The sequence below is a fragment of the Chamaea fasciata genome, unplaced genomic scaffold, assembly GCF_029207755.1.
Source record: "Chamaea fasciata isolate MVZ Bird 193981 ecotype frontalis unplaced genomic scaffold, bChaFas1.0.hap1 SCAF_8, whole genome shotgun sequence".
NCBI classification, from domain to species: Eukaryota; Metazoa; Chordata; class Aves; order Passeriformes; family Sylviidae; genus Chamaea; species Chamaea fasciata.
Window position 1 is genome coordinate 22,313,815 of NW_027094093.1, and position 27,717 is coordinate 22,341,531.

Sequence of the window (27,717 nt, forward strand, 5' to 3'; positions counted from 1 at the left end):
GCAACAGTAAGGAAATACTAACCACAAAACCAAGAATGTAAGTTTGTTTTAAAAGTTCAGATTTAACACATACTATACGACCTTCAGTTGCTTCTCCCAGCAGACCACCAAATGTGATGACAGGAGACATGCAAGCACAGTAGAGAAACAAAAATGATGCCAGACACTGCAGACTGAGAGCATCCCTGAAGTCACTCCAGAAGAAGGGAGCTTTTCTTTTGATATCTAAAATTAATCCTCCAAAAAATCTAAAGAAAACATAGAAGACCTCAAATTAATGAAGGTGGCATGCAAAAATTTCTTCTACAGTATTGCTTCAACTACACTGCAGAGAAGCTACTGTTCCTTGATCAAATGATACATACTCTTAGGTTTCACCCTTCAAAATAATTAAGTTTGTAGGATGCCTGCCTTTGTAACTTCAGCCAGGAAATTATTGTGGTTTTTAAAAAAATTAATTTCCATGTCTCTTTTATAAATTCTTCAACTAATCATCCAGACCCCAAAGTTCTGAACAATTGCTTACTCCCATGCACTGTATCAAACTGTTTATTACACAAAATAATTCTTTACATTTGTTTAATTAGAGGGGAATCACAGTGCCTATTTGCCCACACATTTATATATAGAGCTTCACATCCTTTATTTGAGAACCTGTTCCTAAATACACTTGATGATAGAAATGAATATACACTACCATTTTTCAAGGACAAGAACTGTCATCTTTTGTCTTTTACACTGTGTCAAGTATAATCAAATATTTAGGAACAGACACTCCCTTACAAAATACCATACAGCTAAAGTTAATAACCCCACAATGCTCTTTTCCTCACAGGCACACAGTGTATCAGATGCTGCTGAAGTAAAGAAGGTGGTAAAGGTATAGTGCTACTACCTCCTAAATATTAAAACAATCCTTCAAGCTGTCAATTAGCAGGTTCTCTGGTGAGAAAACAACTTCCAGCCAGACTGGCCATCATCTCCCCTGCCCCCGTGTGCACCAGCACTGCAGCTGAACCTTTAGCTTCGTGCTAAAGGTAGGAACAATATTTAAATATCAGGAGGCAGCAAAGTAAAAGAAACATCCATTGCCCAACTACACTGCACTAAGGCAGCCACTGACAGCTGATGTTGACCACACCATATTAGATGGGAGAAAATAAGTATTCCTTGGGGCAAATTCTTCATTCTGATGTCTACTGCAGCCATTAGGGTAACCACAACCTCATGCCAGGACATGTCACGGCGTACCGAGGTAAAAAAGAAATGGTAGAGCTGCACAACCCAGAAAGTTCAACTACAAAACGCCTCTAAGTATTCATAACATATGGCACAAGTTTTCCTTCATCCTGTACAACACTAAGAAACATTAACCAAGTTTAAGAGAAGTCTGGCCTTTGTAAATATTAGAGAAAGGAGCTTGCCATAAATACAATGAGAAAACTCAAACCCTCTTGCCCTCTCGTGCTTTCTGCAAATGAGCACATATTGTCCTCTTCAGCTACGTGGCACATGCAAATCAGAACAAATGTCTGAAAGAAATCATGTGCCAAGACACTTCTGAGAGAGAACCAGACCCTTGCGATTCCTTTTGAACATCACTTTGAACACTTAAGATTTTGAATATGTTTTCACTAACTTTCCAGTGCGTTGCAGTTCTGGTCCAGAGTGTCCCCCAGGATGTTCTGCTTCCCCATGGGCTGCAGTTCCATTTGGCACTCCTGGGATCTTACGCTTCTCCTACCAGAAGGAAAAGATATTTCTCATGAGTTTGAGCACTGAAACAGGCTCTGAAAGTTAAAAGCATGAGCATAAAAATTTTATTTTAAGATTCATCAACATAACCTCACAATAAGCTGTAGAGGAGTTCTATTACCAGACAGTTAATAATAAAAAGAATTGTGATTCTGTGAAATTTAAAGTAAAGAATTGATCACAAAAGATCTTGTATCAGAAAACATTTTAAAGAGTAACAAGTTCTGACCAATGCTTGCAATAAGCTTAAAACAAAAGCAAACCATGGCTGTTTGGAATAATCAAGGATGCTTAAGACCACTTATCTTTGAATTTAGTATCTCTAGATACAACTGCCTGTATTTACTCGGGAGAGAACTAGTACTGAACTAAACCAAATGTCATCACTATACTGTATACTTGCAAGTCAAGGGTTCTTCTAAAGAAAATTAACCTAAAATAAAAAGAGGATGTAAAACACAGTGACTCTGTTAAATGCTCAATTAATGAGACTTAAATCTACATAATAAAAATTCATCACAACTTTTTCAAGTGTCTGAATTTTACACTGTACAAACCTGAGAGGGAACATTTTTAGGTGGTTCTATTCGAATTGTTGGGTCCCACTCTCCAGGAGGGAGAACAGTAACCTGATCGAGAAACTCATCAATTCCAGACACCAAGTCATTGCGATCTTTTGCTTTGTAAGCAACATCATGGAATACCTGTGAAAAATTGAAAAATATGTGTGGGAGGAGAAAGAGATAGAAAAAGGAACTCTCGCTAAAATAATGGCCCCTCTTCTCTGAAATAGAACACACTTTGTGAAGTTCCCACTGAGCACACATCTCAGCTTCAACTGAAAATAGCTTCTGGTACATAGTTCTCATAGAAATTCCAGCTGCTACAGATAAACATCCTTATGGCTGCTAAATATTCCAGAGATTTTGCAGCTTAAACAAAATTAAATCCACTGCAAAGCAGCTGTGTAAAATGCAGCCTTATTGGTGAAGATATCTTCACTTGTGAATACTGTTACTCATTTTGTTATCACCTTACAGCAGCATAATCTGTCACAGGACCATGAAATGAACTAGAATGCTTGTTGTCATCACCAGAATGGTTAGCCACATTTCATCTGAAGTACTGAAGATTCCCTATTACACCTCTTCAGTTAGTACAAAACTGAACCATGAATAAAAATACCTCATCTGTCATTAGTGTTGCAATTGATCTTCCAATTTCATGGTATTGTTGGCCTTTACCCAGTGGTCCAAGAAGAATAAACAAAAATCTGAAAATTAAAGGTGAATTTAAGAAATTGTAAAGGATAGATGGTTGAAATTAATATAAATATTACAGAAATATTTATCTAAAATGTGGACTAGAAGAATCTCTCAGATAAACACTACATATAATCTCCTTCAAGATCCTCACACATGCATTTAAACATGAAGCTCTGCTTAGAATAAAAAAAGTGAAAATAGCTTCCAAAAATATATCATAAACTTAACAGTCAGCCTTGATTGAGACTACCAAAACTTCCTTACATAACAAACCTCAACTTACATAATAAATGTATGCAATTGCAGTCTATGTACAGAACACATTAATTTATTTAATTCTGTTAATTCAACAACTTTTATGGTTACATAAATTATTGCAATATTGGAGAAGTTAAATTAACCCAAATAAAAATAATTTTTATATAATTTTTATTCCCATTAAGGCTCTGGACAGTTTCTACATGAGGCTGTAGGCAAGTAAAGTTCTATAAAAAGCAGATGATCCATTCAAATGAAATCACTAAAATTCTCAGTTTTGCTAAAATGCAAAAGAGAACATTTTGATGAATATTGATGAATATTTTTATATACACATTTTTGTTTAAAAACAAAACACTTAATTGTCCTAAATTGTAACTATTTATTTTTATTTTGACCAAAGATCAAGAAATCTGTTCTTTTCCTTTTGGTGTTTTTCTTTCTTTTGGGAATTGGGTGGAGGTAACAAGGAAAAGCTTTTGCCAAAGCCAATTCAGTCCCTAAATGTTTCTTATACATACAGAAAAACTAGAAAACATCAAAAAAGTAATATACAAAGTAACTAAAAAGTATAATTCAAAGAAAATGTTACTATTTATCTGGTTAGAAGCAAGCATCTGAGTCTCAGCATTGCATTTCATAGCAAAACATGAGTGTCATATGTGAGTCCTGAGTGTCGCAAACAACTGGAATACACCGCTGCCTACTGTTGGAATTCTACTTTATAGAAACTAAAAGAGGGAAGGGAAAAGAGAGACAGAATATGTGTACAAACATATGCACAAATTTTTTTAAAAAAGGGGGGGATACTGCATAGTTAAGTCAGTGAACACAGATATGGGAGAATCACTTTGGAGTTTTAATCTGAATTAACCCCCAGCAGGACACAATGTAATCACAGATCTACCCCAATGCCCTCTATTTGAATACAAGGTCTGTTTTAGACTTCTTTTTTTAATTCTTCATAATTTGTTTTCAGAATCAAATTACACTATCAGAAAAATTTATTGGATTAAATTATTGGAAAAAATTAATCTAATAAAAATTTATGGTTAAAAGTCACATTCCCTACCATGCAAAGTAAATTTCTGAAGAGGTATAAATTTTTGAAGAACATATTTACAGTATGTTCTCCATCCATTCACTCACTATCCCTAGTCAACCAAATCACATCTTGCTTTTTGCCTTTTCTCTATTCCTTCTTCATTTTTTCTTTTAATTCTGTACATAATTATGCAGTATCACACAAGTAGCTTCAGTTCCAGATGAAATATTCTACGAAGCTGAGTATTTCACCTTAGCATTTCATCTGGAGTAATACCAGTTTGTATAGGATAAAACTGTGTGTTATAGCCTACATTTCTACATCTGTGAAGTGCTCACAAACTAGCATGTGTCTGAATATACCCACACATCATTTACAGGATGAGTGGAAGGCTGAGAGATGCCTTTGTTAAAGAACAAACCAAATTCCTCACTCAGTAAATGGCAACGCTGAGGATCGCATCACCCTGTCTCCACAAGGCACTCAGGAAAACACAAAGCAAAATCAGCCCAACTGTACCTGGTTGGAATTGGAACTTCAGCCAGTCCTGTGAGCAGCACTGCAGGAGACAACCTAACAAAAGCCACAACGGCACGGTCCAGGAACTCGAGTTCACCAACTAAGATATTTGATGCCTCAGCTCCAGGTGGTATCTTTTTCATGAAGTGTAGGTCAACCTGGGAAAAGTACATTAAATTACAACCTAAAAGTTACTCACGGGAATTTTTTTTTTCCCCCTCTGCTTTGTTGACAGAGACGTCCTGATCACTGCACTATAACCTTAGCTATTTCAGTTATGCAGTTCCACTGTTCTTGTCTGTTGATTTTTTTTTTAATAAAAATATTTCTATAAGCCAAGCTAGACAATTATTTGACTTATTTTTCTTGGAGACAAAGCACTGCAGAATTAATTTATAAAGACAGCAAATCAAATTCAAAATATTTTTTAAAATATAGGATTAATTTCCTAGTATGCTTTTTATCTATACTAATAACAGCATGAATACTTGATAACAATCATAACAGTAGAAGAAATTAAAACACTTTATTTTTCCATAATAATTAATTCTGGAAATCATTAATTCCTAGCTCACAGTTGTTGTGTTAGTATCTCACTGAGAAGAACACTAGATTCCACTACACACAATTTTCCTTTTTCTACTCTGAGACATATTTTTGATTGCAGATTTAACAGAAGACAGTTGCCCCTCTGCTGAAAGTAGGAGAAAATAAGCTATCATGAGCATTGACTGTCTCAAGAGCAAACTGAAAGAACAAAGCAGAAGAAAAACTTTAGAATTTTAGGCAGCAATGTTGACTTTTGCGGGATGATAGAAAAACAGAGACACAGCTTCATCATTGCTATAATAAGCTCAAGGTATTTGCGTAGGAATGTACGACTCCAGACTTTACTCTGTAACAAAGACTGATACGAAGTAATAAAGTATATAATGTATGTCTGATTTAATTATGCACCAGCATTGTCTACATTTCAAAATGCATGAATTTTGTCATTTGCTTTCCTTTTATTAATCTAAACACAACAACAGCAACCAAATCCAATATAAACTGTTAAAGTGGACCATTTTAATGTCTATCTTACAGCCATCTGTCAGTACTAGTTTGCATAGTTTTTGGTAATATTTAGAAATTTGTTTTCTTGCAAATGGCTCTGGCACTAAATCAGAATTCAGATATAACACAGTTGCCTGTGTAATGAAATCTTGGTTTGCTGAGATCACAAAGAGATATGTAATGCTTCCCTAAGCTACAAAGATGACTAAACACCTCACAAAGTTAAACAAGAATCCCTTCAACCTGGAAGGTTGGAGACCAAGTACTTTTTCAAGGTAAATTGAAAATTCTGTTCTCCACTCAAATCACAAAATAACTCTTCAGGATTAAATACATAACTATGGTTCACTCTGCAGCTAATTTTGGTGTCACAGGTTACTTGTAATTGAGAAGAAGAAAACAGTCTTTCAGGCATGTAGAAATGTGCACTCTGTGCTGAGTTTACCTCGTGAATAGATGAATTTAACATTTAAATGCATTTAACATTTAATAAGTAATGTCACATATACAATATGCTACAGCTGTGACACTGAGGTCCTCTAACATACAGATCCCAAGATTCCAATTTACAATGAACATTCTGTCTCCTGTACACCAGAAAGTATTCCCAGATTTTTCCTGTACTATTTACCACCTGGAGATTCTAATACTGTCTAATATTGTTCAGGTAAATGAAGAGAGCCCCATTAATAGGAAAGTAGCTGGCAGAGGAGCAAACTGAGCCAACACACCCAAACCCCGAAGGTGTTGCTTTCACTGCATAGTGAGAGTGGAGGTGGTCCTGGCATGAATTTATGGCAGTGGCAGAAGCTACATATTTTGAATGCTTCATCTAACCTATCCATAATACATCTCTTATCCCAGGTCTTTAGCTGGACAGACCTGACGTGCATCTTAATCTGCACCCTAACCTGGGTCACACTCCTGACCTGGCCCCAAATAGTCCCAGCAAGCTCCAATTAAATACAAAACTAAATAACTAATGCAGAGTCCATGTTTCTCCAGGGCAATGCAAAGACTGAAGAGTGGTGGACATCTATCCTGAAACCAAACATAAGTTGACATGAAGACAAACAAAATACTCACCATCCCTTCTCAGTAAAACATATTTATCAAATTTATTTGTAAACACGGTCAACTGGCACTCAAAACAAGTCAATTGCTTCACATGGCATTTGAAGTACAAAACTCTGTCAGAATGGGACAGGGGTTTGTCTCAGTGTTTGCACATAGAGCACAGGAATGTTATCATGAGAAGGGACGTGGGTACAGTCTCTTTTTGCATTTTGTGTTTCAAGACAATTAATGTTCCCTTCAGTCTTTGGCATAAAAAGTAGAAACGAGCCAGATGAAGCTCTTAAGCCATCACCCCCATTCTGCTCAGACAGAGGGTAAGGTGGTGCTGTGACAAATCACCTCCACATCACCCTGAGAACACAAAGTCCTGGTGGTGGCAGCAGAGAAGAGGAGCGACACATTTACAAACACCACTAACCATATCTTTCTCTAGGCTACTGCAGTAACACTCAAGACAGCTTTCAGTGCCTGTCTCACATTTTTCATAGATAGATACCAATACAATCAACACAGTCTCAATGCTGTATCTAGACTAAGTCAGCTTTTTGAATCAACTCCAAATTTGGAATATTAGATGTAGCCCAAGGGAGATTAGCAAGGAGAGAATATGTGAGGTAGTCAAAGGTGCTTTTTCTTGTAGAAGATAAATGAAATTAATATCTGGAACAAAATTAGAGCAAGAAATCACAATACTCAAGAGAAAATTAGTGTACTGCTCTACTTTCCTCTCAATCTGTGCATATAATTCCAATTATAACCGTTGGGAGTTACTGCAATAGCACATTTCAAGGGGAAACTGCACTTATGCATCTTCAAAAGGATAAATGGATCTATTTAAAGTCAGTCAAAAAGAAAGGCATTGGATAACAATCCTTTACTGTTATTTCATTCCGCCTAACAAAAGCTTTTCCTTTCATATTCCTGACATCCTTGTTGGTATCCATCACTGTTGAGGTTAGAAAAAGATGAAATGTTGATTTCTTCCAGCTAGTTTAAATGGGAAGAGCTCTTTTGATCAGCGAAGAGGCAGCACTACAAAAATAATGAGTGAAGGATCAAATGATGCAGCTCCCATTCTTGTTTAATACAAACAGAATTGCAGTTAGAGAACTGACTGGGATTTGGATCCTAAAACAGTCAAAGCAACTGGAAAAATATTCAAGAAAAGCAATACTGAAACTCATGCCATTCCCTTCACTTCTGCATAGCTTAATTTTGAATAGACAATTTTATTTATATTTTATATCCTTTACAAATTTTACATCTTGATATTACAACACTTGCAAAAACAGTTTTACTTAAGGCTTTAATATAAATATCATGAAACCAATATTGTACTTGACTCTAAAGCATTATAATTTTAGTTTGAAATATGTTTAAAGGATTAACATTCAATTTTTAACAACCTGCCACTGTTTATAGATGTTCTTGCAGCCTCTATAGAGATGCAGTTCATAATACATTCCCAGTCAGCCTCCTTTTTTCTCACTGTCATTGACAGAAAGATCTGTTTCCCCTCTTATTTCAGCCATATACGATTCATGGTCTGGAATGTTCAGTCAAAAATTCAAATGATGCAAATAGCTACTGCTGCTAGGAAATAAGTCTGGCACCAGATGGAGCAATCACATAACTCTACTTTTAGCTCAGCTGCACTAACATTAAAATTCAACAGACTCAAAGTGCTGTTCTTCAGAATCTTGGTTTAAATCACCTTTCTTCACTTAACCTTTGTTGCATTAATGTGTCAGCTGAAGCCATCCATCCCTGTCAGGCCTGTCATCTGCAGCCACTGTGACTGTCTTAGGTACATACAGACTTCTTACACAAATTAGGATTCTCCTTCGCATTAAATCTGAGAAGCTGTTTGCTTTTCTTTGCTATCTAACATTGAACTGTCATTGCAATCTCCACCACTGAACAGTTAACATCTTTTGTAAAGTGTACTGAAATATCTTGGCTTGCCAGAAGAATTAAGTTATAGGTTTACAGAAACACATTCTGTTTGAGACATCTGGAATCCACGACTTCAGGTTATAAAAAGCGTAGTTTGCATTCATGCATCACTTTTACAGAACGTAAAAATCTGAGGTAAATGTAAATTATAGGAATTCTGAATTACTTTCCTACTTAGATAATTTTCTGTTAATTTGCAAAAAGGCCCCTATAAATACACACCTATGATACTAAATTTATCTGTGTTCCTAAACTGTGATTTCTTGTTACATATAATTTAGGAAGAAAATGTAAGATTCTCTTTTGTCATATAGCAACTGTACTGCAGTGCACACAAAACTTCAATGCTTAAGTAAAATCTACACTTTATAGTTCTTCCTGACTCGCATGGACACATTTCATTTCATTTTAAATATCTGTTTGGTAGCCAGGAAGCTCTCTTCACCATCAATGAACACTTACCTTGCTAAAGTCAACAGTGCTGTTTTCTCTGCTCACATCATTTTTGTTTTCAATACAGGCTGGAGTAGCCTGTGGGGAAACCACCTGACCTGCTAAAAAAAGTATCATTATTACAGAATACTAACAGTTCTAGAAATAAAGCAACATCCAATGACACAATTATTACAACTCTGCATACATTTCATATCATAGATATATGATGCACCTAAACGTGGCATTTTAATTAAAAACTTACTTAGAACAGCACATTCTCAAAAGACAGAACATTCGTCATGTGCAGTTAGGAACATGAGAAGGTAATTTAGAAAATATAGAAGATACTGTTGGATATTAGAAGACAAAATTTCTCTACCAATTAAAGCATACAATCCTAAAGACATACATTTGGGGAAAGTCCTGCCTTCACCTAGCTTTTGTAAATAATTTGAGGAGCTGCCAATTTTGGGCAATATCTGTCTACAAAAGTAATCCTCATTGACTTAAATAGGATTATTAATTTTTACAAAGTTACTCATGTGTATAAGAATGTCCTGATTAAAACAACTACAAAAATAACATAAAAGTGGACAGGTATAAAAAATATATTGGAAATTAACTGATTTATAAGCTCAGTATTGAAAAATGCGATTATGAACATGTATAAAACAAATGTTTCAGCAAACAAATTTAATAAAAAATTCCAGTGAGAATTTAGTAAAATATTTTAAAGACTTTTTAAAAATGTCTCAAGATGAGAAATGTTTAAATACACCTCAATCTCGTGGAAACAAAGAGCAAGTCTTTTGGCCAACATAATTTTGCCAACAAAAGCTCAAAAAGAAAAAGCAGAGTCAAGTAACAAGTCTATATCATATAAAGCATATTTTTACTTAATGCCAGCATTGCCCCTGCACACAGCCAGAGCCCACACCGTACACACACCGAGGGTGTGGGGTGGGCAGTAGGGCAGCACACAAACCCCACAGGGACACAGACCATGCCCTGCTTGCCTTCACTCTATCTCTCTCTCTGGCATGTCAGAAGCTACACACAGCTCTGAACACCACAATAAAGTACAAGAGAAAGTACCAAATACATGAGCCAACTATCTCTTACTGCCCTAACACATACCCAGGAGTAACTGCAGAGTCCAACTGGCCCAGAGTCAGCATCTCGTGCCCAGCATATATTTGTTTCCATAGCAAATAAAGTCTCTCATATGACTGAGAAATGATGATGTGAAAACATTGGTTCTGGTGAAAATCAACCTAAACTTGCACAGTAACAAAGACCATATGTTCATGATATTTGAAGATGAAGACAGTCAGAAAGTCCTACGCTAGGCACATTGTCTGGGCAATTCCAAAAGCCACAGTGTGGCCCCTCACACTGCTGGGACTGACCCTGCAGCCCGGGCACGGCCTCAGGACACCAAGCACTGCGCAGGATCCAGCCTGAACGGGAGCAGAGACTTGCAAGAGCATCTCAGCCACTGCCAAAATGCTGAAGTATCCAGTTTCTGTCACAGCTGAGCAATACAGGATCCCTGACTGTCTGGTCATTAATTCCCAGTTGAAACACTTGCTCAAGGAAAATGCTAGTTTTCATGAAAATCAACATGTCATTTTCCACTAGACAAATTTCCCATGACACAAAACAGGTTTTAGACTCATGTGTGCATCCTGGCACAGATAGAGATATTGCGCTTTGATTAGGTAGTACAGTAACAGAATGTTTAAAAATATATTGCTAGAAATCTTATTATTAAATGTTTCTATCTTTAAACTGCAAGTATTTTCATTTTTCTCTCTGATTCAGGACAAGGACAGATCAAAATAAGAATAGAAATCAGGGCTTTTGTTCAGCTCTCCAGTGAAATAAACAGAGAATGGCAAACAGACATGACAAGCATGTTAATCTAAGCAAGCAGAATAAAAATAAAGTCAGGATTAGAATTTACATATGACAAAAATAAAGGATTGATTTTAGAAATCCACATACTATTGTGAATTAAAGGAATTCATATAAAAAGAGGCTATTAAATCCTAAATGTCACAGGAGACACCTTCTGCAAAACAGAAGCCAGAAATTATTACATATGCAAGGTATTTATAAACAGACATTAAATTTGTCTGTTTTAATTAGAACTGAAAGAAAAACAGAGTTCCATCATTGTTACACCATCTCTACGATATGTACTCCAGTGCACTACCTCACATTGTAATTCTTTTTCTGTATTGTTTATTTAGCAGTCCTTGAATTATTTTTACAAGAATCATCCTGTAGTATTACAGCTATTAAAATCATAAATATAAAAATTATATAAAATTTATTTCTGTTTAATTTTGGAGATTTTATTAATGTGACCAGAAAAAAAAAAACAAACCCTCCTTCCACTTATTCAAACAGAGGAGGCATAAAGTGCTCAGGGAAAGGGAAAGTTTCTGTTTCAACTTACTCCCAAAAACCCTAAAATCTAGTAATATAAAACCTGCTGACTCTTCATTTTTTTTTTTACACACTCCTCTATAACCTAGGATGTATGAAAAGTGAAACAGTTGTAATAATTACTCATACTAATATACAGATTACATTATAAAGAAGTCACAGTAAAGTAACAGAAATAGTAGTTCATTATCTTTCTGTTGCTAATTAGGGATTTACATGTTTTTTTCTGGACCCAAAAATTCAAGAAAATGAGAGCAGATATATCTGCCAGAGGAAAAAATACTGACCAACAAAGGAGTCAGAGCATGGACCACCTGTTTAAATACTGAAGATTTAACATCATAATTGGAGGTGCCAAAAGCAATCAGCATAACAGTACAGAGGACTTTTAAACATTGTGTCCACTTTTCTTTTGGGAGAAAAATATGTAAAAATATACATATAAGGAATAAAAAGCCAGTAAGTATGTGAAGTTTTTAAGAATAGCATATGTTCTTTTTCTGTGCCAACAGAAGACCTCAAACTTTGATTTACCCATATGCTGGAGTAATCTGAAAGAACACAAGTTTTACCTTGAGGCAGAAAGACATGTTTAAATAGCTCTACAACTTAAGACAGCTTTCTGGATCATGGAACAACAAGTTTGGGTTTTTTCCTGTATTGGGTAACAATCAAAGACACAAGGTAGAGACAACAGGTAATCTCCTTCCACAAAAAAAACCCCACAAAAGTAACCCCAAACTCTGGCCAGCTTTTAAACATTTGTCATGGTTTGTTACTTCTTTTGTTTGAGCTGAAAATATGGGGTTTAGGCTGCTAAGAATGGTGAAGGCATAAACCATCAACTTCCTACAAGAGAGAATAAGAGCAGCAACAGCCTCTGAATTCCACTCTTTCCTGCCCTCTCCTCACCAGTTCCATTCCAGCACTCCAAGCAAAATGGTTATTTACACATTGTATGGGGTAAATACAGAATTTTATTCTTCAAGAGTGCAAAGTAATACTTTGAGTCATTATAATGCTGAAGCCTCGATTTATCCTGCAGTCCACCTACATAAAGCACGTGAAGAGCTGCATTCTTCAAGAATTCATTAGAGCCATTCAAACAGTTTTAAGTATCAAATGCACAATGTGGTATCATTGAAGTAGCCAGGGTACATAAAAAGGAACTTAATACATGACAGATAAAACCATGCTATAACTGGTGTAACAGCTTTTCTATGTAATAAAAAGCCAGTATCAGCACAGATTTAAAATTATGTTTTATAAAATCGGCATATATAAGAAACAAGTGTCTTTTTCAGATAATGCCAAATGAATTTGCCAGAGCTTTGACTACAGCAAAAATTGACAAAAAAAAACACTCTTTCATGCAAAGTCAAGCCACTTATAAACCAAAATAAGGTCCACATTTTTTACAGTATAGAAGTTTGCATTTGCGGATATAGTTTGGCATTTTTGAGATAGTTAGTCCTTGCAAATTAAAAAATAAAAAATTAATCCCAGTAAATAATGTCACATATAACATATTCCTCCTCCCTAAAATGTAGAACTTAAGACATTTAACTATGTGTCTTGTAGTTATTACTCAAAATCCAAGATGTCTCTAGAACATCAATGACAAAAACGCAGAACAATGTAGTCAGAGACACAAATCACAGTTAATGGAAACAAACTGGGACATAACCAACACATCAAAGGAAACTAAACCAGATAAGAAGTTGCTTGTTTTTCTAAACCATACATATTTCTTCCCATTCAGGGAAAAAAAAAAAAAAAATCCTGATTTTCAAACGTCTTCAATCTTCAGACTTTTCACTGCAACTAGTCACCAATTTTCCAAATATAAATGGACAACACTGTCCAGACCAAAACTCAAAGATTGAAAAACAGTAAGTTTTCTTAAGTATATGATAAATTTCTAATATAACAGAGCAGTGACAGCATCTCTGCAGGCTGAATTGTGTGTGTGCCTCTTGATGAACAGCATTTTTAATCAGTGGAGAATCATGTCACTCCCACTGTACCTCTGTAACTGCAAGGAAATATGGTGTTCACTAATGATACGCAATTTAGGAGGATGAGGAAGAAGTCACTTTAGCTGTTTTTCTAATGCTAGGCCTGAATATCTCAAGCACAATTCACATGAAATCATGCAGTATAAACTAAAATGCTGTGATTTGCAGTTTTATAAATTGATGTAAGAAAATGAACTTATAAAGAAATGGCACTGTCCCCCCACCAAAACAACAAATTCCACACAAACTTCTCTTCAGTGTGCCACAGCTGCAGACAAAGGCCTGAGGTATTTTTTAAAATCACTATAGCAAGAAGTTGCATGCTGACAAGAAACTGAGATGAAGACATGGGTGTACATTTGAAATGATCTGAAGCCCAAGCAAGAATAGGTATTTATACTACCTCTGAACCTTCAGGGAGTTTACAGAACCCAAAGGATAGGAGATGAGGAAGATACAGAGATGAGATGAGCCTGTTAGAGACAGACATAACAAAGACAGAGCAAAATAAAGAAATACAAAGATGAATGATACAGTTTTATACATACAGATTACACATTTCATCATGGGTACAAGGAAACGTGGAGAAAGAAAGAATAAGTATCAGATGAAAATGTTCAAAAATACAAGTTATATTTTAGTAGTATAAAAACCTGTGGAAAATACAAACCGATTAAAATATATACATTTGAGAAGAATCTAAAACAAGAAAGAGAGCATTAGCAACTCTAAGGCAGAATTAACTATCTTTGAGTTTGCCTTCTCCCCTGATCCAGATCCAATACTTCAGGAAACTCGTGAGTACATCAATGGCATTGGTTTTGATTTGCTCCCAAAATGAACATGTATGGTCATGTCCTTAGGAATGCCTCCCCACCCTTTTCATGGGGCTCCAGGTCATGCCTACCTTTCTCCACATGATAGTATTGACATGGGAAATTCACCTGCTGTAAGGTCGCTCTGAGTTATGATATAAATCCTTGAACTGATCTTTTTTTAAAGATTGGGAAACAGGAGAAGGTAACTAGCACCATAACATAACTGGGAATTTTGACTTCCCAGGATACTAAAGGACGCTATCCTAAATGAGGACAAGCATAGGCTCCAATACCTCTCTCCCATCATACTAATTGAAAAGCAAAAGGTATAAAAAAGAACATGTCAAAATGAACAGTTTCAGCAGCTCATGCTATTAACTTTGATTTGCCATTGCTTTCTTCAAGCTATTCAGAATACCAATAAACCTCTGCTTGGAATTTCAGAATTTCTCAGAATCAGACGTGATGTGCAATGTAACCCAGTTTTTAGACTAATAATGTGCCTGATCTGATGTCAAGGGAGAAGAAAGTCTTAGAAACGGCATAAGTATGGAACAGAAGACAGGCATAAGATCATGTTATTGTGGGTAAAGAACACTTCAGCAAGGTGCATGACAACACAAGTACCTTAGCCTGCCGTACTCCTCTCCCAAGTTCCTTCCTCTTGGACTTTAACCAGTATAAGGCCTGTTAGATTTCATTCTATATACATATATACATATACATATATATAAATATGAAACATACACACCCCTTGGACTCAAAGTGAAATAGTCAGTCAAAACCCTTAAATATTTACATGATGAAAAATTATTTTCCTAACTACATTTTCACAGAATCAGTTATTATCTCATGCCACATACATGCTTTGACTCTGAATTTCAGAATCCCTCTTATAAAAGGGGAGAGGCTTATGAAATTATGTTAGCATTCCTCTAAAATAGAGAGGTGTCATATATTTGCAGATGTCTTTGGCTTTTTAGACCATGTCACTGAAATTTATGAACACAGCTCTGAGGTATCAGAATGTGGAACCTACTCATCTCAATAAAAAATAGGTTAAATTCCTTTATAAAGCAAACTTTCTAAAGATGATTTACCAATTTAAAAAATTCACATTTTTACCTGGCTTTTACAGTATTTATGCTAAAATTGTTTGCCACCTTCTATTTTGGGTATCTTGTGTCAAATTAGCCCACAAAAAAAATCTTTTTTCCTGCTCTTATGCCAAATTTGACTGTCGTTTTTTATTGGAACATCAAAAGCAGGCTTTTAATTCTCACAGTTTTGATGCCTAATGAAAAGTGAAAGTTAAACACAGCATGGCAGCATTAAAAATGCATGGTAAATCCATAGCACCCTGACATCTTAGCCCTGCAGAGGATGTGAAGAAAAGCCATTGTAAACAAAAGATAATACTACTAAATACAAAGCAAATTAATTAGATGGTCTGACAGACTCATAAACAAAGAAAAATGGAGGGAGAACATATGTACAACTATCTTCCAGCAAAGATATCACAATGGCCTGTCAGTGGTGCTGCCATATATTGAATTAATTTATGTATTCATTTTCAGTCTTTGCTCCTGAACATCTGAAAATTGACACATTGATAAGCTACTATTGTCAAGAACTTGGACAAAGAAGGGAGTTTGAATACTCAGCTGTACCACAGAACCCACAGATCAGGGACTTAGGGCTCTGAATCACCTTTTTTACAATCAACAGACTGCTAAGGATTGTTTCCAGCTCAACTGTCTAACACTAAGCCCAAATCTACCCAAAGAGAGAACTTCCTTTAGTGCAGAAAAAGTGTCCAAATTCCTCCGCCTCATTTCAGCAGGAACAAACAAGTGGCCCTTCTAAAGCTCCTGGCATGTGCTCTTTCTCAAAACTCCTGTCTCTCATAGGGCTGAACTGGGCTGTAAGTTCACCAGCAGTACCTGAGATAATCTGTTTCTCTCCTCACAGTCTTCTAGGAATTTATCATCCAGAAAGTAAAAGCAGCAATATTTTGAATCCTCCTTTTCATTAAAAGGAGAGAAAAATGCTGCTACTGATGGCAGTATTAGAAACATATTACCTTCATACACTCTACACAATGTTTGTGGACAAATGGGAACAAGCAGATTAAAAGGATGCCTTGAATGCATTTTACCAGTTTATCCTCAGGAAACAAGATGTGTCTTACAGCGCTCTCTTGGACAATAATATAAGTTGTTTATATACCTTAATTTTTCTTTCTTTTACACACATTCAGCTTTTGCTTTTACATGATTCAAACTTATATTTCAACACCTCATTTTTATATTACTATGAGTAGCTTGTACAGACACTCCATGGCAATCTAAAAAGAAACATATAGCTGAGTGAGCATAACACTGTAGCTGAACTCCAGCCTTTGGGAGGCACTGGCAGAGAAAATGATCTGAAACCTCACTGCTACTCCTGGTCAAGCTTCTAAGAACAGCAGAGTTCCAGACAGCTGAGCATTTCAGTGCAGATTCCTGCATAATTTACACACCAAATACACTTACTTGCAAGTTACATAGGATGAGGAAACAACTAGAGAGTATGCCAGAAGAGGTACAGTTAGTGTACCTGAAACTAGGCAGCTCTCCAGAATTCTTTTTTCCCATTTTTTAAATCCTGGAGTACTCAGGCAATAGTTGGCACTCAGACCCCTGAGCTGTTTATTTGTATTAGTCTTGAAAACAGAAAAAATGCTAGTTCCTTTTAAAACAAAAAAATTAGGTAAGATTTTCCTTTTTTAAAGCTAATACTAATTTCAATGCAATTCAGGCAATAAAATAAGATTCAGACCTTTTAATGTAACAGGGCAATGGATGATAAAAGAAAAACCTCTAATAAACAAATCCTCCTTGTTTAATCACAGGGCCATCATCAATTTTGAAGAAGTCAATGCAGGAGACTGCCAAACATGCATTAGCACTTAAAGGATGCAAGTAAAAGAACAAAGCTTCAAATTGATTAAAAAACATCTCTATCCAAAATTTCATGCTTAGAACTTTTCACTGTAATGTAGATAGAAATCCAATATACTTTCACATAAGCATCCCTAAAATTATTGAATCTCTACAACTTATTCTATTTTTTACATACATATATAATTTCTATTATGTCTTTTGGTATATTTAATTTAAATTAACACAGTAAAAGTGACTAAGATTTTTTTAACAGAGGCCAGAGTACTTTGAGACATTCTTACACAAGCACATGAACTATGCATTTGGCATTTTTTTTCATCTTGCAAAATAGGGACAGACAAAGGAAAAACTGTACGAATATGTCTCCCTACGTAAGAGAATCACCTAAGTACTGAGCACATAAAATTAGTGCGTTTAATGTGGACTTAGATACTATCCTGATAAAAATTTATTTTTGAGGGGAATTTAGGAAGAGCTAGGAAGTTTGCCAGAAGAAACTTGGGCAAAAGCAAGATGTTTCTGGAGTGGATTACTGCATCAGTTCCACTATCAGACACAGAAAGTTACTGAAATTGAGCTCATGATATTTTCACAGCTTGCCCTGAAGGTTCTTCTTAAGGCAACTAATACCTATTTATTACATAAGATCTAGTGCAAAAAGCTTAATGGAATACAAGCTGCCATCTTACATCCTGTGGAAATTAAGGAACATTATACCATTAACTTTCTCTAGTGTCTCCTGAATATCTGTTTAAAGTCATCAGCAAAAGCTGTATAAATCAACAAGAATGTTGCCTTAAAAAGGATGGACAGTCATCCTACTTACATTTACTCTTGTGCATCCGCATGCATAATCACACACATCTTAGTAAATATTATTTTTTCCTTACTCTTAAAATGATACTTTGACACAATTAAGGTTTCTATTTAATATCCTCATCAGATGAAATTATATGTTGCCTTTTAGGTCTGAGAATCTTCCCCAGGGAAGCAACGAGATTTAGATCTCTTAAAACTTTATATGGCAATGATTGTAATAAAAGCTTCTTCTTGAAATTAAGTTAACCTTTATATCGACAGCCCCATCCTTCCAGATCAGCCACACAACTACTCTGCCCTTCTGTCCTTTGCCTCAGAGCACACAGATTCCTCTTGCAATCCTGACCTTTTCTGTGCTATGGCTGTTTCCTCACTCCCCACTTCCCAAGGTGATAGGGGAGCTCTGAAACAGTGACAGCAGAAGGGACTGAGATTTCACTACAGTTAAGATGATTTCTCGAATAAGAGTCAACTGAAAAATATTTGCAAAATTTGGCCGCAAATTTCATAACACAGACCTTTGTTTATGCAAATAAAGATGGAGCAATATGAAATTATCTTTCATTATGATGACCTGCAGCAGTAATACACCTTGTAAGGTCCTCTGTAAAGGACAAAAACCAAGTTATGCCAATATTTTACTCTAGAACCATTCTGCAAACATTTCTCATTTGCATTATCCTGATTTTCCCAAAAGGGATTTTCTGAAAGAACAAGGTACAGTTTTTGTGACATCTCTCCAACAGTGTCATCTTGAAATGTTTGCCTCATTTTTCAGGCCCTCAAATTCACCCATAAAATCTGAAGCAACAGTTGAACTCTAGCTAATGCATACACTGTTGTAGACTTAGAAACTATTTCAACAATCCACTACATTTTAATTAAACAGGCCTGGATAGTCAACAGAAGTCAAACATAGTCCTGCCACATTCCTGGCACTGATGGAACCTGTTCACAGTTCAGAACAACCCTGTGCAGAGATGCTCAAGCTCAGTCTGAGAATTGCACAGGGCACCTAAAGCATACCTAAGCTGTACTGGAAATAACGTGCCATGCCAGTTACCCAGGATATTGTGGCACATCAGGACAGCTTCCAACACCTCAGCCAGTTCCCTTGAATGGCTCTGCCCAGCCCTGAGTTGTGCAAGATAGCCAAATTTCAAATTTGAACAGGTATATTTCTGAATGCATACGAGGAGCCACACTCATGCAAAAAGTACCATTTTTACAGGGTAGCTTTCCAGAGCAGAATCACACCGTTATGCTGTGGGTACAAAGCACATGCAATACCTAACAGGCAGATGCTACTGAAGGCTGAAAATGCAAAATAAAGCATTACCATTTTTATCCATGGAATGGGGCTCAGACTGCTTCTTTCCAATATCCGCAAAGGATCTTACAATTGGGATCCTGTTGCTCAGCTTCTTCTGGTTCTGATGATGATGCTGTTTCAGTAATGCCTCATGCACTCTGTGACGAACATCCTCACTGAGCTGCCCAGAACCCACCTGCTGGTCCAGAATCATATCTGAAAATATATACATAAACGTAATAAAAGAGGGGAAAGAGGAAACATTTTATCTTTTAAATTGCAATAATAATGATGAGTACCCTGCAGGATTACAAATGAAACACACCAGTTCCTTTAATGCAACACAATTAAATGTAAGTTTTACCTAGAAGTGTTTCACCCTTGAGGGGAGAGAGACAGGGGAAGGGCAGGGAGAAACAGATGCTATTAATATGAAAAAATCCTCAAAAAGTTATGCAGTTCACAAATTAAGGTCACCTATACAACGACTTTGAAGTCAATCCTTAAGCACTCTAGCATATAACATGTTTAAATCCAGGGTTATGATGTGTATATAAGATGTCCTTTTTTCCCAAATAACCCCTATTCTATTTCCTACAAAGGACTGGCATGCTGTGAGGAAATGATTTTTTAATTCCCTTTCTACTTACCACAGGAGATGACAGTCTTTCTTTCCTGTAACTATAATTACAATACCTTCAGTGCAATACAAAGAAAATTCAGGTAAGACAATACAGAAAAATTGCTGCATTTGTCGATACCAAATAGAATCTATTTCTACTGACAGATGTACATGTTCCTGCAAGAGGATAATTTCAAGGAGGTGGAAATGCAACTGATCGCCCTTGCTAAGAAATTAGAACCATTTTTGCAGCGCACTAGCAGGGAATAGACTTATGTATTCATATTCAACACTATTTGTACATACACGGCCGTTCCTCTAGGAAGGCAACACAGCCCAATGAGGTGCTTTTACACCAAAGCCCACAGAAGGGACAAAAAACAGGAGCTGGAAGCCGCTGTGCTGCTAGAAAGTTTTGCCCTTGGTGCCATTACTGACATTCGTGAGGCAAATTCCACAACTGGAGTATGGCCATCGATGGCTACAGGCTATTCATAAGAGACAGGAAAGGAAGGAGAGGCTGAGGGGTCACCCCCTACATCCAGACAGGGATAGAGCTTGAGGAGCTGCCTCCAAAGAACAGCCACAAGCAGAGGTAAAAATCAGAGATAGAGGAAACAAAGGGAACTTCACAGTGGTGGTTTACACCACAGGTCAGCTGATCAAGGGGAGCTTGTGGATGAAACCATCCTGCTCCAGCTACAGGAAGCATCACGCACGCAAGCTCCAGGCTGAGAGAACTTGGGTTGAGCCTGGAAAAGAGAAGGCTTTGGGATGACCTAATTGCAGCCTTCCAGTACCTAAAGGGAACCTAGAGGAAAGACAGGGCAAGAGTGTTTACAAGGGCATGTACTGACAGGACAAGGGGTAATGGATTTAAATTGAGATTAGTTTTAGATTATTAGGAAAAAATTCTTTACTGTGAGGGTGGTGAGGCACTGGCACAGGTTGCCCAGGGAAACTGTGGATGCCACATCCCTGGAGGTGTTCTAGACAAGGTTGGATGGGGCTCTGAGCAACCTGGTCTACTTAAAGGTGTCCCTGCCTACAGTAGGGGGATTGGAACTCAGTGATCTTTATGGTTCTCTTCCAACCCACACTGCTCTATGATTCCATGATTTTATGACATGCATTATGTGTTTCAAATGGGAAAGAATAATTGAGAATTTTATGAGGTTTTTTTAATACTATTAGTTGGGGGAAAACTGCTACCAACAGATAACTTAACAGAAAAAAAAAAGAAAAAAAAAGTCTGTATGAAAGCATGTATAACAGCATTTAAGTACACACTATCCTTGTGTATCAATGAGAAGAAACTGTACTGCAGAAAAATAGTGATATAATAAGCTGAGTCCAAAACTCCTTGTACTGAAAATCCAGACAGCTCATGATTTCGTGCTGGAGTCAAAATCATATCTGCCAGTGAACTCAGTGGAAAAGCAAACAGAGCAGGAAAAATAAAAAGCAGATGCATCATCAGTAGAGACATCACTTGTCATTTCTTTGATAACGGCCAAGAGCAATATAAGAGAGATAATAAAAGGCATTAAATAACTATGGTTAAAAGCAGAGTTTAATTGCTAACAGTCACCTATGCACTGTATATACACTAAAAACAGACAGGTTTTTCTGACATTCTCAGTATCAACATAACAAGCCTGTATCACACACCTGCTTAAGAGCTGAACAAGAAACCTGCATGTTTCACTTGTGATGGAGAGGCTACTGATGAGTGACACACACACAGAAAGACAAGGACAGGGTCCAGGTAAATGCAGCTGCCAACAGACAGCACCAGGAGCGATGTATCCAGAGCTTTGCAATAAAGAATCAGGCAGAGGTTTTCAATGTTGCACTGGATCCCACACCCAGCAACTTCATCCTGTGCAGTATCAACAAGAGGGCTGACTGGACAGCTCATGCCAAGGAGTAATGCCATCCCATATTGTGCCCAAACTTGTAAACTCTGTCTTCACATGAGCCTGAAGGGAACTTTTAAGTTCAGGGTTAACTCAAACACCATTAGGTCAGTTATTTCTGCACTCCCAGTCTAGACAGTGGCTTTTTTTTATCACCCTAGACCCTAATGAGAGAGACAGAAAGAGAGAAGAGAGAGAGAGAGAGAGAGAGAGAGAGAGAGAGAGAGAGAGAGAGAGAGAGAGAGAGAGAGAGAGAGAGAGAGAGAGAGAGAGAGAGAGAGAGAGAGAGAGAGAGAGAGAGAGAGAGAGGCATAGCAGCAAGAGACATGACAGAAAGTCAAAGGAGAGGGTAAGACAAGTTTGCGGAAAGTCTTCAGTAGAATATTTTAAGGAGACAAGAATTTGCACTACATGAAAAATAGAAATCAGTCTCCTGCTCCAGGAAAAATATTTCTTTTCCTCCTCTATTGCCTTTTCAGACACACCACTGCCCGAAGGATACAACTATCTTGCCTTTAGCCACCCTTAGTACATGAATCCAAAGGAAGAGCTGAAAAAAAGGATTCCTCTAGGACAGGTAAATTTAGGGTTATCCCCTTGCTTACAGATAAGTGGAACTCTACTTGTATGGTGTCATTCCTGGAACAACAGTATATTCCACATTAAATATTAAAATATATTAATAGCTGAGGACAATGTCAATATTTGACATTATACATTTAGGAGAGAAAATTACAGGAAAAAGAAAATCAAATCCCTAGCCTCGTCCTTTCCCTAGGATGCTCTGCTAGACTTGTTAACAGCCACAGAAGCCACAGAGCTGCTGCCAGTGTGGTGACTAACACAAATTTTTATTTCCTGCCAGAAAAAAGAAAGTGGCTTACCTTGAGTTTTTTGGGTTTTTACCATGACTTCCCTTTACTGCAGCACTGCTACCACATGTAATAAGGGAAGATGCATTCAGTTTTGGAAAGAGTGCAGATGTGCTTTCTTGCCTTGATATTTCCCTCCAGCTGTCATTCTTTTAACATAGACCCAGTTGCAGTAGTAGCTGCAGGAGCTTAAACACAGTCAATTTTCTGATAGATTGCTTTATTTTGACCCTTTTTTTAAAGCCCTGCAAAGATGTGAGCTGGAATAAGAAAGACTGTGTGCATCCACACCTATCATTATGGGATTCCTTTTCAGTTTCTTCCCAAGCTTCTTAAAATACTTTCTAGAAGCCCAGGCCCCTGCAATATCAGTAACACCCTTAAATGCAAAGACAGGCTTGAAAACAAGAGCAGCATGGTTAAAGTCCAAGAGTAAATAGCCAAAAGGAGCATTTTAAACATTTAATTTTCAAAATAGACTGTAGTTCCTTAATCCTGTGAGTAGAAGAGGCTACATACTCACATCAGTTGAAGCCGTACGTATTTTCAAAGCCCTGGTCTTCACTTTTCTATCTAGAACAGGCAGCCATTTCTTTATACTCCATAGGAAAAAAGGAGTAAATAATCTTTGTTTTAAAGAATTCTCTCCTTGAATGCCCTTTTAAAATCCGCACAGCCCCCTTCTAGACAGAAGCACAGCTTACCATTCCATTTTTCAAGGATGCTTCACTACCATATGAAGCTTTCAGAAGGATGTGGAACCTGTGGAATATCCAGCAGCAGTGTTACCCATTCTACTAAATGCTCACACTGTAACAATTCTGATGATATCAAGTAGTCTAAAGTAGGATGTTTCTTCAGTAAGGAATCTTGGTTGATACTGGAACCATGAAATCATTTTTTCAAGCTGTTAAAGACAGAAACTCTCCCTGACCGGGTCGTTTAAAAGAATCCAAAGAAACTTGGGGTTTCATATAATTTCAAGAATGGTTTCTCCATTCAGACTCAGTTACAATACATCATCTGTATAAAATTAATTTTGTGAGTAAATGTGAGCAATGTGAGTACTTTAACAAGCTATTACAGTAACTGAGCTATAACTCACCACCACCTGTGAACAATTTACCCAGGCTGTGATTTACAGCACTGGGGTGCAGACAATTTGTATCAGTTCAAATGCAGCATGGCTCATGTGTGGCCCAGCAAAGAAAATTCCATCTGTCCCACCTCTACAGTCGTCAAGGATGCAAAAGCAGGCTGGCTGCTTCCACTCACTCTGGAAGTGTCTGTTACACACTGCAGCTTTGTACAGAGACACATGGCCAGACCCATGTGCAGTCCCCACAGGTCCAGCAAACGGACAATAAGGTGCCTCTCAAGTGTGGCAACAGCTTGCTCCCCACTTCACCAGGTTCACAGTGTGCTCACCACCTCATGTGCAATAATACACAGAATGTTCACGTGAAACACAATAAATTTATGGAAAACATACTGTATTTGTACCAAAATACCTGCGAAACCCAAAAACAAATTGCTGGGCTCATATTCTCTTGATGTAGGTTGGCACTGACAGTTTACAGCAGATACTGAATTCAGTATCTACCAGCAAGTGTGCTGGTATTCACACTTCCAAATTTTGTAACTGTACAATTGTAGGACAAAATGAGAGATTAATGACAAAATATAAAACACACAGGCTTTTGTGTGCATCACGATTGCAGTGATAGCTGACTATCCTAATTTAAAACCCAAAGCTTTAACCCAAATCCTAATTTAAAACCTAATTCAAAAGCCAAAGTTTTTCTGGCCACTGCCGTTAAAGACAGGGAAGAAAAAAACCAAGCAACCCTAATGCATTGCTTTCTGGAAGACAATCAGTTGGATTTTCTTTATCCGTTATCTTTACACATCTCTAAAGAGAAAACCAAATATATTCTTCCCTAGTGAGTCAGCAATACAAACCCAACAATTCGGATTTCTGGGCTGCACTTGTTAACCAAGACCCATTTACATCGTTTACAATGGTGATTATAAACAAGCTATCTAAGCCAGCAGATTTAACAGCTCATCCAAGAGGGCAGAGCATTCCAGCGCTCCGAGACACAGATTTTATTTCCAGCTTTACCTGAAATTATTTGGTTCAATTATTCAGTTAACATACTTGCAAAGGAAAGAAAGAATGAAAAAAGTCTGCTTTTTAAAATAATAGTATGTAATTTTACTGAGGAACCAGAGCAAGTATTTCACAAACTGTATATTGCAGAGACAAGGCCAAAATTCCCAGCTTGCAGTTCAGAACTGCAGGCACAGTGGATGCCTCATAAAAAATACATTTTGCAAGCTGAGATTGACTTGGGCAATCTAAAAAGATTCCTACAGTTGTGGTTAACATGGAAAAACACAGAACAACCACAAAAAAAGACAGTGCTACTCAGAAGTTAGTACGAGATCTACAATTTACCCACAGACAAAGGAACAAAACCTGACAGTTTCTCTGTAGAGGTTATTACCACATGCTAAGCTGAAAATAAAGCAAACAAATGCAGAAACCTGGGTAAGTGAGAAGGTGAAAGCTGAACAAAAGACAGGTGTAGGGTCAAACAGAGAAGCAGATTACTCACAGGCAATCCCACGCTTTATTACAGTGTTTGTAATAAGAGTTAAATGTACCATAAAAGCTCTGTCAGAAACATAACACAATGTGAGTGCTGCAGATAAAACAAAAGGCTCCAGTGAAATAAAATCTCAACTTGAGCCAGTTAAAATATGTCATCATTATAGAGTAATAGAGCTTAAAGCAAACAAAAGTAAAAGAAGACTTGTCCAGATTGAAAGCTTAACATGATATTAACAAAATCAATAAAATTGCACACTTGGGATGTAATGCCCTGAGTTGCTGAGCACAGAGTCCAGTGACCTCAATCACAAGATTAAGCTGTTACACAGATTGAAAATTCAGTCGTGAGGAACATACAAAAGACTGCTTGGGGGAAAAAACAGTCAGATCTTGGGATTGGAAAGGAAGGGTCGATATAAAAATTAATTTTAAAAAGAAACCATAATTAAAATTAAAGCATTTAAAATAAACGGGAATATTTCAAACACGTCCAAGTCACCAGAGCCCCACTGTGCAACAGAGGCCACAGTTTGTATTTGACAAGGCTTGACATTTGTTCACAGAACACTCTGCCCAACTACAAGAATATGCAAGTTCTGTGGCTCATGCTGTAAAGAAAGTATTGCCATTAAAGGCTGGACTGAATAGTTTTTGAACCAAACAACAGAAAATGGCATCATATGTTAAACAGAGGAACCTTTTGGGTTCATTCAGTGGTTATAATCAAAAAACCAGATGGTAATCTGAGAATCTACATGGTTTCAAAGGAACTAAACGAAAATATCAAAAGAGAACATTTTCATCTGCCAACTTGAACAACACAGTGAAGCTGCTCTCTAATGGTACAACCAGATTTTGGCAAATACATCCCCAAGAGACAAGTTCCAAAATAAACTGTTTTGATTACATCGATTTTTCAGACTTCCTTTTAGCATATGTTCTATACAGAAGTGATCGATAAAATATTACTACATAATGTTCAAAGGAATTCCTTGTGCATGGAGTGCTAACTTACTGATACAGGAGTCACTGCAAAGACATATGAAAAAATAACATCACGTATTAGAAATAGTAATAACTCCCCTAAAATATGTGTAATAAAAATTGCATTTTTAAGCAGGATAAAGTTCAGCAGAGGAACTGAGCTCTTTTCATGAGAAGCAAAATCCATCTAACCAAAATTAAGAACCATTTGAGAAAGTTCAGGAAGAAACATGCGGTTCTGTATGATGACAGTGTTGGAAATTCATCTCAGAAGTCTCTATTATAATAAGATGCTGTCTGTGAATTCAGCATCATAGATATAAATAAGTTCTTTTGCAACAAGGAAAATTATGTGCCTGTCCAAAGAAATATACAATCCTGTAGATGAAGTAATTTTTTAGTATGACAGTTGGAATGAAAAGACCTAATAGAGAATGGACATGCTGGAATAGAGGATGATTTTAAAATTCTCACCACATAAACAGTACCAAAATATTTTTATGCAGAACTGTCAGTGTTTCCAGGGATAAAATACAAAAGGTTCTGGAAACCATGCAAACATTAAAAAAGGTGGCTTTCATCTGTAGATTTTACCACAAGCCCGTTAATGTTTTAAAATACAGACTTGAGTAACAGAAGCTCTCAAGGGCTAAGTGCTAAGAGTTTAATGCCTTAGTGAGTAAGTGTTTATAGATTAAAAGCCTTGACTAAAACAAATAGGAATTCTTAGTCTCAATTTAGCAATAAAGTTTAAGTATACTTCTTTAAAGGACATGAAGACTGGCACTGCATTAATAGAAATGTAATTTGATATTGGAATATAGCCCAGATAGCAAAACATTACCAACAAATACACAGCACACATTTTTCGCTAACAAAGCATTAAGGCAAGTAAGAAGAAAGTACATGGGCACAAATAACGTATTTGTTCTCAAAAGAGGATGCATTATAGCAATGCAGTAAAATTA

The 27,717-nt window shown here is 36.8% G+C and overlaps 1 protein-coding gene across 8 annotated transcripts in view; it reads right to left on the bottom strand.

Moving 5' to 3' along the window:
- Window positions 1-27,717, bottom strand: part of SLC4A10 (solute carrier family 4 member 10) — a 149,573-nt gene that overhangs the window by 34,574 nt on the left and 87,282 nt on the right. For 6 of the 8 annotated variants that reach the window (XM_066190058.1, XM_066190054.1, XM_066190053.1 and 3 more), the window contains exons 6-12: window positions 19,763-19,951; window positions 9,394-9,485; window positions 4,843-5,000; window positions 2,941-3,028; window positions 2,313-2,459; window positions 1,640-1,740; window positions 74-248 (exon numbers count right to left, since the gene is read on the bottom strand). In XM_066190058.1, coding sequence (XP_066046155.1) covers window positions 74-248; window positions 1,640-1,740; window positions 2,313-2,459; window positions 2,941-3,028; window positions 4,843-5,000; window positions 9,394-9,485; window positions 19,763-19,951 — 950 coding nt within the window. The remainder of the gene's footprint in view (window positions 1-73; window positions 249-1,639; window positions 1,741-2,312; window positions 2,460-2,940; window positions 3,029-4,842; window positions 5,001-9,393; window positions 9,486-19,762; window positions 19,952-27,717) is intronic. The other 2 variants (XM_066190059.1, XM_066190052.1) reach the window with 1 other exon arrangement.